Consider the following 15,000-nt stretch of genomic DNA (forward strand, 5'->3'; position numbering starts at 1 on the left):
GCCCATCTTTGGTTCAGCAACTGGGTAGGGCTTGCTGATTGGTTGCTAAATGTAGCCACCAATCAGCAAGCGCTATACATGGTGCTAAACCAAAAATGGGCTGGCTCCTATGTTTACATTCCTGCTTTTTCAAATAAAGATACCAAAAGAACGAAGAAAAAATGATAATAGGAGTAAATTAGAAAGTTGCTTAAAATTGCATGCCCTAGTTGCATAATGAAAGAAAAAATGTGGGTTCAGTATCCCTTTAATATCTTATTAAATCACTTATTTTAAATCACTAACATTTTAATGTATCTTTTCCCCTAACATTTATAATAACTAATTTTGTTTTTATAATTTATTTTTCCCTAAAATTTAGTCTATAAAAACAATTATTTTCTTAATGTTTGTGATAACCATTTATGCACATTTTTAGATTAAAATTGTATAATATTAGGATCAATCAAGGCTAACATTTAATATTTTTAAAGGGACAGTCAACATTGTTATTGTTTAAAAAGATAGATAATCCTTTTTATTACCCATTCCCCAGTTTTGCACAGCCAACATGGATATATAAATATACTTTTAATCTGTGATTACCATGTATGTAAGCTTCTTTTGACAGCCCCCTGATCACATGGCTCTTTATTTATTAAATATTGACTTGCATTTTAGCCAATTAGTGCAGTGTCATCCACAACCAGTGGGCGTGAGCACAATGTTATCTATATGGCCCACATGAACTAGCAGTCTCCTTTTGTGAAAAGCAAACAAACATGCTTTTGCGTAAATGTATTTAAAAGCCTTTAGACAGAAAACGAATGCTATTTAATATGCTTTTAAGTCCAATCTAAATTTTAAAACTGTCAAAAATCCTTTAAATATAGTCATTTAAATGACTGATGTTAAATGACCAATAATTGTAGAAAATGATAATTGTGGAAAATTACGAGATATTAATGCTGGAGGGCGCATTACTATATAATGAATACTAATTCCTATTCAGCACCCCTTGAACTAATCCAAGCCGATTACACACCAAGAAGCTGTGTCTAGTTAAGGTTGGCTATTATCTTTTGATCTTTGTTTGGGTGTGCCTGATCCTACTGGTTTCTAAGCGATGACATCGATATACCGACTCCCTAAGCCCATTGTTTGCTAACACTATCTATTTACGTTGCTTCCTCCATTTGGAGACCTTTAATTTTGTTTGCTAAAAAATAATAATGATACAAAAATTGTATAGCTGTATCTTTAAAGGGATACTAAATCCAATTTTTTTCTTTCATGATGCAGATAGAGCATGCAATTTTAAGCCACTGTCTAATTTACTCCTATTTTCATTTTTTCTACGTTCTTTTTCTATCTTTGTTTTAAAAAGCAGGAATCTAAGCGTAATAGGCAGTCCATTTTTGGTTCAGCACCCTGGATAGCACTTGCTAATTGGTGGCTACATTTAGCCACCAATCAACAAGCCCTATCCAGGGTGCTGAACCAAAAATGGGCCGGCTCCTAAGCTTTACATTCCTGCTTTTCAAATTAAGATAGCAAGAGAACGAAGAAGAATTGATAATAGGAGTAAATTAAAAAGTTGCTTAAAATTGCATGCTCTATCTGAATCATTAAAGAACACATTTGGGTTTAGTATCCCTTTAAATCTAAATTAAATTACTGTACTTTAAGCACTAAGGGGTCAATTTATCAAGCTGTGGCGGAGAGGGGAATACATACGTGCCCCTGTCCTTCGCAGCTCGCCTCTGGCTGGCTGAATTCCACTTCTAAAATTCAGCATTGGATAAGAACGCAAGTTTGAGCTCTTGTGCAACGCTGCCCCCTGCCTACACACAGCCAATCATGCGCGGGGGAGGGGCTGTCAATTTCCACGGTCAGATGAGACCGGGTAGATTGAAATTCGCCACCGTTAGGGAAGCAGCGGTCTGATAACCGCAGCTTGTTAAATACAGACTGCAGGTTCTCTTGTGAGAACCCGCTAGTGAAAGCCTTTGATAAATCGACCCCTAAATGTAAATAAAAAGTATGTTTTTTTGTGACACCCTGAATTATTAACATAACCTACATGGCAGTGGTTACTATATTGAGCCTCTAAAAAATATAATAATAATAATTTCCTCCAAAATGTAACAGTGCCTTAAAACATGGCAGAGACTAAACTAAAAACACAATCATGTTTTTTTGTGTAAAAATAGCAAGACATCGATAATCTACTGCCACTCCCAATACTGTGATTATAATTAGTAGGGGTTTTGTACAACCCAAACTTTACAGAACTTTTTTTTTTTTTGTCTAAGCTTTTGGAAATGAGTGATCCTGTATCAGGAACACGTTTTGTTTTTAAGCACAAGCTTTGAAAGGACCACTAAACCCAGCAGAATAGCATAATCAATAAATGCATACTAAATAGACGGCATCATGTGACAGCCATCAGCCAATCACAAAATGCATATACATATATTCTGTGAATCTTGCACATGCTCAGTAAAGGAGCTGGTGCCTCAGAGAAAGTGCATATAGAACGATTGTTCAAATTTATTAATGGATGTGAAATGGAAAGTTGTTTAAAACCGCATGCTCTCTCGGAATCATAAAAGTTTAATTATGACTTTTGTGACCCTTTAAAAAAAAGGGGAATGTTTGAAGAAATATTTTCCCACTTCATGCACAGCAAAAATCAATGTGCTCCAGCACAACAAAAACCAAGCTAGACAGTGTTTGCAGATTTATTACAGAAAACAGTATCTTCTTATTTCTATGTACATTAACCCCTTCATTACTAGAGAGCCCAGTGATGGATATGCACGCACAATATACTACATGCTCCTGTATTTTCCTATTACCAGTTGTTGTCATGTAGATAATGGATATACAACACAACACACACATTTACGTTTGTTGGTTGCCTGAAATCTGCATAGTTTTAGAAAAGGATTTTTTTTCTTTTTGGAAATTTCCCACTATATTTTAATACAATGGCCTCTAGTTATCAATGTCTGTCGGACTTGATCCGACAGAGCGGATCAGGTCCGACAGACATCGCTGAATACAAGAGCTGCTGGTGCAACGCCGCCCCCCCTGCAGACTCGCGGCAAATGGGCCGCCAGCAGGGGGTGTCAATCAACCCGATCGGGTTGATTTCCGGCGATGAGCAGGCGGACAGGTTATGGAGCAGCGGTCTTTGTGACCGCTGCTTCATAACTGCTGTTTCTGGCGAGCCTGCAGGCTCGCCAGAAACACGGGGCATCAAGCTCCATACAGAGCTTGATAAATATGCCCCAATGTATCTTTCTGTGAGACCATGACAGCTCACAAACAAGATAACAGGGATATGTAATAAACCATAAACATCCCCAAACAATGTATATAGATACAAATGTTGGTGGAGTAACAGTACTTATTTTTTGGGAATTGCTGCATCAACCCTGTTCTACTTTATAAAATTATTATATCACTTATTAGAAGTGGGTTACTGAAAGTGGACATAATTTTCCTATTGCTATTTTATAAAAAAAAAAGAAAAAAAAAAAAAAAAAGACATAATATGGGTTATAGACCAGACACACACAAATTGCTCCAAAATTATTATTAAAACAGACAAGTGTTAGAGATGCAATGCAGAACTCATTCCTGTTTGAAGCAGTTAAAGAGACATTGCGGTCAAATTCTAAATGCACATAGATGACTTACATCATTGAGTAGAAACATATTTGCATTATAAATGTATTGGCAAAAATGCTTCTAGTAAATGTTATCACTGTTTTAGTGTTAGCATTTTTCTCTGCATGTGCATGTGAAGCATAGCTAGATATTCTCAGTGCACCAGCATTTTATATACTGCAGCTGCTCAGAGCACCAGTGGGGCTTGTATCATGTCAGCAATTAACAAATTCAGTCATTACCAGATGGTACAAGCACCTTAGTCCTTTATGAGCAAGGCTTTCTGAGCACTTATGAAACAGCTATAGCTTTTAATAGAAGCATTTGTGCTATTACATGTATATTTCAAAAATTCTTCTATTCAAATTTGAAATGCATCCATGTGAATTCCAATTTTATCTGGAATGTCCCTTTAAATATTAAAAGAACTTTAGTTACAACATGTAGAGATTGGCAAGCAAAAGAATCACCTTACAGTAGCAATGCTTCAGCCAACAAGTGGGTGTAGTACTGGAATGTTGAAATTAACTAAAAGCAACATAAAAAAGATAGAAAAAAAAAAGATATTGAAGTCTTAGTTCAGACACAGACAAAAAAGGAAAGAAAATGAAATTGGAAGAAATGAAGAGATGAGAAATCAAAGATCATTTGTCTTTAAAGAAAAACTCCATTAATACAGGAAAAATGAAAACCTTATTACTTGATTTCAGATCAAACACATGGAATGCTAGAATAATTCAAATTTCCAAATTGTAAAAAATTTTTTTTTTTAAATATATATTATGAGATTATATATGTGTATATATGGGACTCCAAAAGTTCCCCATAATTACTTTTTTATTAAATTGTAATAAGGTTCATTTTTACTGAATTTTACAGTATATACCGGCTCACAATTTGACCACCACATGCTAATAGTGTAGTCAAAATGTGGAATCACTCTGAAAAAAACAAAATTATAATCAAGGAAAGGAATATTAAATATTTCTCTCACATGTTACAGCATAAATCATGTATTATTTGATCTAGCAATTATTGTTTTCCTTTACAAATTATTCAGGCAAATATTTTACCCAATGTAAAATAGAAAAACAAATCCCCCTCCCAAAATAACAGAATGTAAACAAAATAGCAAGATTGATCATTTTTAAAATTACAGTTAAGAGTAAAAAAATGCAAATTCAACACAAATAAAAACCTTGCTAGAAATGTAATAATTCAATATCATACTACTGATAAAATTTAACAAAAAAAAATAACATAACTTCATATATACGTGAATGTGTAAGGATAATAATATTGGCACAATCAGTGCATTTTAAAAAAACAAGAACAAAAAAGCAACCATGAAATCATGCTATGGATATCACTATATTCGCTCACATATTACAACAACATTTGGGAAGCAATTTTAACCCCTTTGCTGCTAAAAAAAAGTCTGAAATGCATTGCTGCAGAATGCAATACAGTTTTCTTTGGCTGCCAAGAGGTTACTTAATTAGTTCATTAATACCACTCATTACATATTAAAGTAGTCATAATACAAGAATGCAAGTAGCGACTTTTTTATGGATGCATCTTTTTTCAGTAGTTGAAATGCATTTTTGGATAAATCTTTAGAAATGGCAGTTTTTTTAATTGGAAATTAAATTTGAAAAAAAAAATGTTGATAAAACAATGAAATGTAATTTGACATTAACAAATACTTATATTAAATATTCTTAGTCTAAGGGCAAATACATGCCTGAAAAGCACAAAGTCTGCAAAATTTGCAGAGTTGGAATGAAAAACTTTAGGTATATAAACATCTTTAAAATATGTATGTGGGTGAGTTTTATTTATTTTAACAATTGCTTTTCACCAATTGCAAATAAATGAATGCCCTGTGTCTTTTTAAAAGTGGAAAATTACTTTATTAGTCCAAACAACAAATGGTTTTAAAATATTGCCTATAATTTAGTGTCTTGATATTTTGTTTCTTAAAACTCAGATTATCCAATCCAGCATGAACTATCTTTGCTGTTAGAAGAATTTAAAAATTTATATTATTTTAATGTTTGGATTCTTTATTTAAAGAAAGCTCTCGGTACCCCTACCAAGAAAGTAGCTAAAATATTACAGGAAAATCCAATCATTACCAGTAATTTCTCACATTAGGAATATATTTGTAATAATAATTTGTACAAGGTCTTAAAACATCATATGTTGCTACAATTTTAATAACTGTTTTTTTTTTTATTATTGTAGGAATTGAAGGCTTTGAAATGTTGTGTATACATTTCCTTTAGGATTTTGTCTCCAATTAGTAATATTATAATTAGGTTATTTAAAACCTTTTTAATCTTATTTTAAATAAGAAATGTTGAGACCACTAAGAACATATAGCACATCTACAGGGTAAAGAGAAATTATATTTAAATTAAATGTGAAATATAGGGACACATTTTAAAAGAGATTATTTATATCTCAAATTATTGCTATTGTTCACTACTAATCCTTATCAAAAGTCTTATTTTAAATAAATAACATTCTATTTTAACAAACTTAATTTAAATGCAAAAGCAAATATTTCTGTAATACAGTAAAGGTTCGAAAACTCTATACAGTCATCTGCATCCATCAAAAACCCACTTTGCATTCAAGTCAACGGAAATGTTATTAATATTTGGCACCATCATCTATTGAAATGATATTGTCAGACAAGATAGGTTTCTGAGACCCTTTGAAAGCGTGCTGGAAATTGGCAATAGCATAAAATGCTGCCTTCCATATACTTCCTTTTTGCTTTGGTGAATTTATGGCAGACATAGCACTACAAAATTTGGTAGAAAAATACATAATATATTTAGAGAGTTATGTACTTGATCCATTGTTGATTATACTACTCTTTCAATATAGTTTTTTTTTTTTTTTAGAAATTAGATTTCCCTAACATAGAACAGAAATTTTGATAACCAAAGAATAATTACCATTTGTACAACCTGGACTGAATTTTGGATCTGTTGTTTTACAACAAGTACCCTACAGTGAAGGAAATATATGGAAGTGAAGAAAAGGAAATGTGAAATATTAAAAAATAATAATAGGCTACTAGATTGTAGCAACTAAATTGTGTGAAGAAAAAAATAAAAAGCAGGAGCAAATAGTAAGTATCAAAGAAATAACTATCACCATTAGCCCCTTTGTACAAGGTATGCAAACTGTAAACTGAAAACATGGCTTGTGTAAAAAATAAGTGCAAATCTTAAAATTTCCTTCAATTAGTATCCAGAAATGTATCTTCAAATTACCACTAAAATATCAAAATATTAATTGCAATTAAAAAAAATCTATAATTGGTCAGGGCATCGCGGTGCTTGCTAATTACACAGTGTAATGTTCATCCCTTCAGGGCCTAATTATGGAAAAGGCCCATTAAATTTTGGTAGCCTAGATACCTTTGTACCAGAACGTGTTTTGAGCTTGATCAACTATATACTGAAGGGATGGCCCTGCTTCTTGAAACATGAGATTGAGCATCTCTAGAAGCACATACATGAATGGCACACCCACGCTTAGCAGTTCATACATGTAGGCATAGTTTTGTTCATTGTCCCTGAAATGATGATGGGCGCCTTGCAGAAAACTATGCATCCAGTTAGACAGGCGTCTTGGAATGTCAAGCAGATCCCTGGTCACCATAAGAGGCCAGCTTAAAGATTTCCTAAAAAATGATGTCATGATACCTGGTGAGCTTTCCTCTGAACTACTGGAAGCACTGTATGGACTGTCTATAGTGACCTCAGGCAGTCTAGAACCTTCACTCTTCCACGTTTTATCTTCTTCCTGTGGAATAAAAAAAAAAAGGAACTTGTAGTAAACATGTAAAGGTTAACACTTGAGCCAAAAATTAAAGAAATATATATGATGAAATTAACTGCTTTATTGGACATAATGCTTGCATTAAAGTACTTACCTAATATTAGTATTTTTGTGTACAATTATTAACACTTTTTTTTTTAAAGACATCCAATAAAATCAGCCCACCTTCCAAACCTTTGCTTGTAGCTAGTCACATATTAATTACATTTATCTTAGATTATATAAGTTATGTTTATTTTTCATTTTAAAACATTACACAAATATTAAAAAGTGAATTTTTCAAGTGACATGTATTCATAATTCCCTGTAGAGGTTTACTTCTACATAGTAAATACATTTTAAAAAAAAATGTCATCAATGTAACTTTACCAATGAATCTCACAGAGGCACATATTTTTGCATAAACAAGAAACCAAATGAAGTAACCATAACCCCCCTCTCTCATTGTGGAAATACAAATAATAACTTGTTAATTGCTGCTATGATAACCCTGTTTGAACTAAGAGCCTTCACTAGGATTTTAAGTTCCCCAAGGTTGTCTACTAGTATAAACAGAAGAAAAGTGGTCTATGAACATATTGGCCATAATTAATGTGCGCAAAATTCCTATTCCTACCTGGTTTTGTATATAATATGTCAATGTTTTAATACAGTTTAACACACTGTCTTAAATTAATAAACTTCAGTTAATGTCACCCTGATAAACATTATGCCTTTCAGTAGAATCAAATAACCAGAGGTGCCTATCTGAAAATGAGTAATGCTTTTGGCTTTGATTATGTACTTTTAATGAGAATATGCATCATAAAAACACAAAATTATACAACTTACATACATCATAATCTATATTAATACACAATATATGAATTAAATAGTTAATTTACTTCTGAAAATAAATAATTGACAATTAAAAGTACTAGGATATAAGAAAGTATTGGCTAAGTGTTTTCATATTCCGGAGGGAGGAATGTAAACTGTTATAAACAGCAACAGTTGTGTGGGAAATCAAAACAATGTTAGCTATGAAAAGCAAAGGATTGTATGCAGGGTAACACTTAAGATATTTTATTCAAAGGTTTTATTTAATCTAAACCTTAGTATTTAAGGTTCTTCTATCTAGATGGAAGTTCATAATGTTGATCAGTATATTAAAGTTGCTGTGATAAAATGGGGTTCAATATTAAAGGGTCACAGTCAAAATTAAACCTTCTTGATTCAAACAGAGTATGCAATTAAAAACAAAACTGTTCAGTATACTTTTTAAATCAAATTGACCTCATTCCCCTTAGATGCTTTTGTTGAAGCTTAGCCCCTTTTAAAGAGCACACTGATGTTGGACATGCATACGTCTTGAGCAATATATGCCAGCAGTGTGTGTAGCAAATTTTATACAAGGAACCTGTAGGAGGGAGCTTTTGAAAACAGTAACTTCAGCCAAGCAATAACTAAGTTTGAGTAAAAAGGACAGCTGTATAGCTAGAAGCACTGCTTAATGTATCTGTATTTAGATAGAAGACATCAAAGCTAGTGTGTGAAATAGTAGTATAGGATAACACAGCTGTGGGTGTTCATTGCTTGCTACAGCTAAATATCCCTTTAGAGGTGTATTCAGCGTCTTCTTTGTAACAGCCAATGAATAAATCACAGTTTGATTAACCCTTTGGCTGCTGAAGATGGATGCAATGCATTGCAGATATCTCCAGTACCAAAAAATTAAAATTCCATGGTATCGTCTCACAAAACTAAACCACTAAATTCACTAGGAGCCTTTAACAAAAGTAACTATGGGCAATTCTGATATTCTCTTTTGTGTACCGATATATTTTAAATCATTGTGAATTTTATTTTGCTTATTACGGCTTACATATCATACTGATAAATTTAATATTTGTAAACTTTTACAAAAGTTTTTTTTTTAAAATAAATAAAAATACATAAAGATATAAGGTTAATATAAAATGCCAGAAAATGTTGAATATTATACAATTACGTTTATTTTTTATGTCTCACCTGCATGTTTGATTCTGTTCGTCTTTTTCTTTGTTTATTACTTGAGAAAGAATGCATGAAGTGTGGCTGGCAGTAAAATTTACCTAGAAAAAATAGATGAGAGTAAAAATAATAAACAAATACATAAATAGATAAAATGTTCAACTTCACAATCAGAATGATAAAGCCCTATGTCCCTTTAAAAAGACATTCTAATGCAAAAAATTAAATGCTCTGATTCATTAGCGAATGTAATTTTTTGCATTACTGTGGATAGAGAACTATTCATTAAACCCCACAAAGGCTTTAAACACATAAGTAAAGTCCAAATTCAACTTTCATGATTCAGATAGGGCATGTAATTTTAAACAACTTTCTAATTTACTTATATCATTAAATGTGCTTTGTTCTCTTGGTATTCTTAGTTAAAAGCTAAACCTAGGTATGTTCATATGCTAATTTCTAAACCCTTGAAGGCCGCCTCTTTTCTGAATGCATTTGACATTTTTTTACAGCCGCATACCAGATCCATAATTTATAATTAAGACTTATAGAATTATTGTTGCTAAGAGTAGCAGTAACTTTACATTTCATTCAATCAATCATAAATACACCTAGATTTTCTGGATGCAAATTATGTTTTGTAGGATCTTTATTATTTATTAAGGATTAATAACCAGGTGTGATTCTCAGCATTTAAAATAATCAGTTTGATTAAAACTAAATCTGGTAACCACACCTGATACAAAATCTCACAGCAGTATTAAATATACTGCCAGATATATCTCAGGTGAACAGATGTGGCTTACTGTACTTTACATGAGTCTCCTACCCCTAATCACAGGGGCTGCTCACCTGCAGGGATTGCAATGTACATTTATTAAAGCTGTTTGACTCACATATTGCAGCATTTAAAGGGATATTAAACAGTAAATATATGCTAGACAAAATGATGCATTTAAAGCAAACATTAGCCTTAATAAATAATATGTAGATGTATTTTAATGATTATGGGGTTCTCACAATTCTTTAGAAAAAATGTATCCAATAATTAATCTACAAAAAATCTGCATAGACTTTAATGGTGTTTTTCTGTAGAAAATCATTGAACACGTTTTAAAGCACTGTGATCAACCCTATATTAGAAGTTTAAATATTGAACAAGCCACCATGTTGGAACCTAGGTGTTACAATTATCTCTCTGAGGACAATTAGGAATGCTATAGATCAGGCAATAAAAGAGTTTGCACACAAGGCTGCGTGGAAGTCCTATTAAATAATTAAGATATGGGGGTGAGTAACTGAAGGTAAGCTGGCTATGCACCATGTGAGTTAAAAAATAAGTACAGACACCCTGGATCTTGACATTAAACAACAGGTGTTCACGTGTGTCTAGTTTAGTTATTTTAAAGTTGGTTTAAAAACCAAAGAACAAATGTGCTCATCAAGCAGGAAAGAGTCATGCCCTTCCTGCTTTATTTCTGATTGGAATTCCTTTTAGTTCTTCTAGAGATAGGTGGGATAAGGTATGCAAGGGCAATACGTGTGTACAAACAAAGGAAAATAGTCCTTGCAATTAAAGGTGTTTGTGAAACATCTTGTAGTAGGAAAAACCCAAATATCCTCAGTCCCAAAGGCAACCATTCAGCCCTTCGTTGGTTTTAAATTTGCTTTCATTAACCAGATTGTATAGATTATATACATAAAAATACAAGGTGTGTGTATAAAACAATATTAAATTGTGAGGGGGTGGAAGTCTTGGTGAGTTCCCACACTTTTTTTTGTTGGACTTGACCTTTACTGTTAATGCTCGTTATTGCTGCCCAAATGTGTTTTTCCAAATTGCAACTGTCAGCCAAAAATGTGCTTCACATTTTCAACAATAAGCAAAGGATATTGTGAGGCAAAAAAGTTGTTATTGTTAAATAAAGCTGCTAATCTCATAATTGTTATAAAGAAATAAAATGTGTCAAATTCTTTATTTCTGAAAGCTACATACACTAATGATAAGTAATATATAATAAAATATGCCATGTTTAGCAGGGTACATAGAGTAATCTCTTGATTTAAGTAATAATCAAACTATTAGCTAATTCAGTGTAGAGGGGTTTAGCTAATCAAGAACTGCATTAACATAGGCCCCCAGGGCCACATCTGGCCCTTCAAAGTTGTTGTTTTTGTGTGGCCCTTAGCACCACTGTGCAGAAAACGGGCATCAGTAATTTATTAATAAAAAAATCACACTTTTCATTGGGTAATTAACCGTGCAATTTCCCTGTAATGTCTAGATAAAAATAGGACTATAATCTAATCTTATTTTTTAGGTTTTATCTTTAAATATAAGTAAAATGTCATGTCGCCCACAGCCATTAACGACATTAGTTTGTACACCTCTTCAATAGCAAATAGAAGTCAGCCGATTAATGATGAATGCAATCTGATTATTCAATATGGCCTAAGAGAGATTAGTAGTTGTGATCCAAAAACAAAACAAAACCCACACACACTTATTCCTAATGTGTTCTTACACAAATAAAATGATTTGGAGTACAAAGCAGACCAAGACCTTAAAACATGTAATAGCAGATCTATTATGCTGCGTCTGCACCCGGAGAATGTTCTACCATGTCTAACATATAAAACTTAGATAAAAATAACCATACCTTCTTCCAGATTAAAGACATAATTCCCAAGACGAAGACTTGTTGAACAAAAGGAACATTTGAAGCACTCTCTATGAAAGAAGTGTCCTTCTGCGCTTAGACGCTCCACTACATATACTCGTCGCTTGCAGAAATAGCAGATGTCACTGCCTCCGATATTTGGAGGAAATTCTTTTTTAAGAGATCCCTGCAAGTAACCAAACATAATAAGTTTACTTTATTTATATTAATATAGGTTTAGCACAGATAATGTACTGAAAAAACAGTGAATACGTTATGCATTATTTCTATATCAATGTAGGCGATTATTGATAAGAACGAGGTACAAAATAAACACACTGGTATTTCATAAACTCCATTAGAACAGAACGTACATTTGAAGCTACTCTTGTAGAAGACTTCTTCGAAAGCCAGAAGCCCTATACTTTTAAGCAATTATATTGTATTCAAATTTACCAACAGAACAAAGAGTTCTGAAATATTGCTACGGTTTATTCTAAAGTGGAAATATTGGTACCTGAAAAATAACTCTTCCCCCTTCATAAGAGTTTTCGCTCAGGCGCATTTACCTTAAACACAGCCACCCCCCACCACACACACACAAAAAAGAGAGGATGGTTCTTGTGTTTAAATCAACAGGTTTAAGGTCAAGAGAAGTTTTTCTATGGGTCTCAGTCCTACATCCCTCTGCTTCAAAATCAATTTAAGTAATTTTGAGCGGTTTGTCTAGCCTTTAACTGACTGTAGATTATGGTAGATTTTGTAGATTATGTATTCTACAAAAAAACAAATGAATGTGATTAGAAAGAAAAACTGTCACAGATACCTTCTGAAGAGGACAGATATAGGAAGAAGAAGAAGAAGAAGATTCCACAAAAAGACAAGCTGAAGTCCCATCCAAAGGATTCTGAATCTAACAAAAAGTAATTTTTATAAATCATAAATTAAAAACATTTAGGGAAATGTAGCAAAGTGTATCAGCATTTTAAATTTAAATTATGTTAGGGTTGTATTAATATATATGATGCAAATGCTCTACCAGGGTATTAGATGCAACCTGTGTATAATATTAATTCCAATTAGTTTGTCTCCAGAAAGAATGAAATTATAGAAGCAAACACACAATGCTAAGGTTAGACCTGTACTGTAGTTAGTCCTATACTGTAGATTTGTTTGGTTGGTTCTTACCCACCTCTGAAGACACAGATTTGGGTTTGGGCCTATGGTCATTCATATAAAGATCAACAAGAACTTCAGCCACAGCACCTATGCCCCTGGAAACTTTTCCTACAGTCATCTACCCAAGAAAAAGGAGAAACACAGGAGGTAAAGGAAAGAAATAAAATCTAGAGCTAGTGGTTGTGAAAAATAAATCAGACTGGAAGCCACAGTACAAAACAAAATGTACCTGGTTCATGTGTCAGTGATGAACAAAATATTATTATGTAATATTGTAGCTATTTTGTGGGGGGGCATTTGTACCTTGTTTCCATGCATATATAGTAATATCTGCTGAATAAAAGGAAAATAATAAGAAAGATGGCTGACATATTCTTCAGGAAGCTTCCATATTGTGTTTAAAAAAGGGTCCTTATATCATGCAGACATTATCCTTGGGTAACACAACTAGCCAGAAGTATGGCAGTTACCAATAAGTAATGCATCTCTACAGAACTGTGGATTATCAGTTTTCTTTGGGAATGTTGAGCCAATGATATTATTTTGACCACCAAAATACCACATCTGTGAAATTACCATAGTGACAATATGGCTGCAACAATAGTGCCTGTGGAAGAAGTGCAACATGTGGACAAACTCCAGTTATCCTCTTGCATGTAAGGGAAGGCAGTCATACTTCCCCCCTCTCTAACACCAGTTGTATCTTATATCAAGATTGCTAATCATAACATTGTTGCAGACACAAGATTTCAGCCCACAAGACAGTGGACATTGATTTTGCTCCCACAATATTGTGGCTGGATACCCAGAATACCAAACATTGCAATATATTTTAAAATTCTCACTACTCATTAAAATAAATTTAGAAACTCATTTATATTGGAAGAGTTATTATGAGAAGATCAAAATATATAATATTGCAATTTGTGAAGTCATTTAAAAGGGACATTAAACAGCTGGGTACAACTACAGTAGGATGGTTACTATTCACAAAGCTATGGTTTTCCCAACTGTATCTGCAGCTCTCTTTAAAGCCATTCTCTTATTTTAACTTATTACAGAATCCAGTTGGTAAAGCTCTGCATTTTATACTGGGCTCCGCCATCTTGTAGCTCACGTATTGTTTCATCATGTGATAGGAGCAGTGCACTTTCACAGACTTGTGTTACCAGCTGTACCATTCACTTCAGTTTAGCTCACATAATAGACAGCAGAAGCATTTAATTTTTACTCCCCCCCCCCCTCACAGTTTAAAAGTTACATAACAAATAATGTATAAGCAAATATAAGATGGCGGCGCCCAGTGTGAAGATGCAGAGCTTCACTAACTGATACTTGTAAGGGGTGAAAATAAGACAATGACTTTGAAGACAGCTGCAGGAGGAAAAACATGTAATAGTGAGTAGTAACCTTGTTACTGTAGTTGTACGCAGCAGTGTAATGTCCCTTTAACTTGTTTGTAAATACATTTTTCTAAGTACCACATCATTACCATTTAAATCAAGTGCAGGCTTTTTTTTTTTTAGACTAACTCATGAATTCGATATACAGACTTAGGGCCAGATAACGCATGAGTGATAAAGGGTTTATCACGGCTGTTTGCGCGCGTCGGATGTAGTGCTTGTATTACAAGTTAAAAGTAAATGCAAAC

General features: G+C 33.2%; 1 protein-coding gene across 1 annotated transcript in view; it reads right to left on the reverse strand.

The window, feature by feature from the left end:
- MICAL2 (microtubule associated monooxygenase, calponin and LIM domain containing 2) overlaps positions 1-15,000 on the reverse strand; it is a 529,879-nt gene that overhangs the window by 250,044 nt on the left and 264,835 nt on the right. Inside the window, exons 22-28 of the mRNA XM_053689298.1 lie at positions 13,363-13,467; positions 12,997-13,083; positions 12,171-12,357; positions 9,529-9,611; positions 7,383-7,482; positions 4,154-4,185; positions 1,162-1,198 (exon numbers count right to left, since the gene is read on the reverse strand). Of these exons, the coding sequence (XP_053545273.1) occupies positions 1,162-1,198; positions 4,154-4,185; positions 7,383-7,482; positions 9,529-9,611; positions 12,171-12,357; positions 12,997-13,083; positions 13,363-13,467 (631 nt within the window). The remainder of the gene's footprint in view (positions 1-1,161; positions 1,199-4,153; positions 4,186-7,382; positions 7,483-9,528; positions 9,612-12,170; positions 12,358-12,996; positions 13,084-13,362; positions 13,468-15,000) is intronic.

The sequence above is a fragment of the Bombina bombina genome, chromosome 7 (assembly GCF_027579735.1).
Source record: "Bombina bombina isolate aBomBom1 chromosome 7, aBomBom1.pri, whole genome shotgun sequence".
NCBI lineage: Eukaryota > Metazoa > Chordata > Amphibia > Anura > Bombinatoridae > Bombina > Bombina bombina.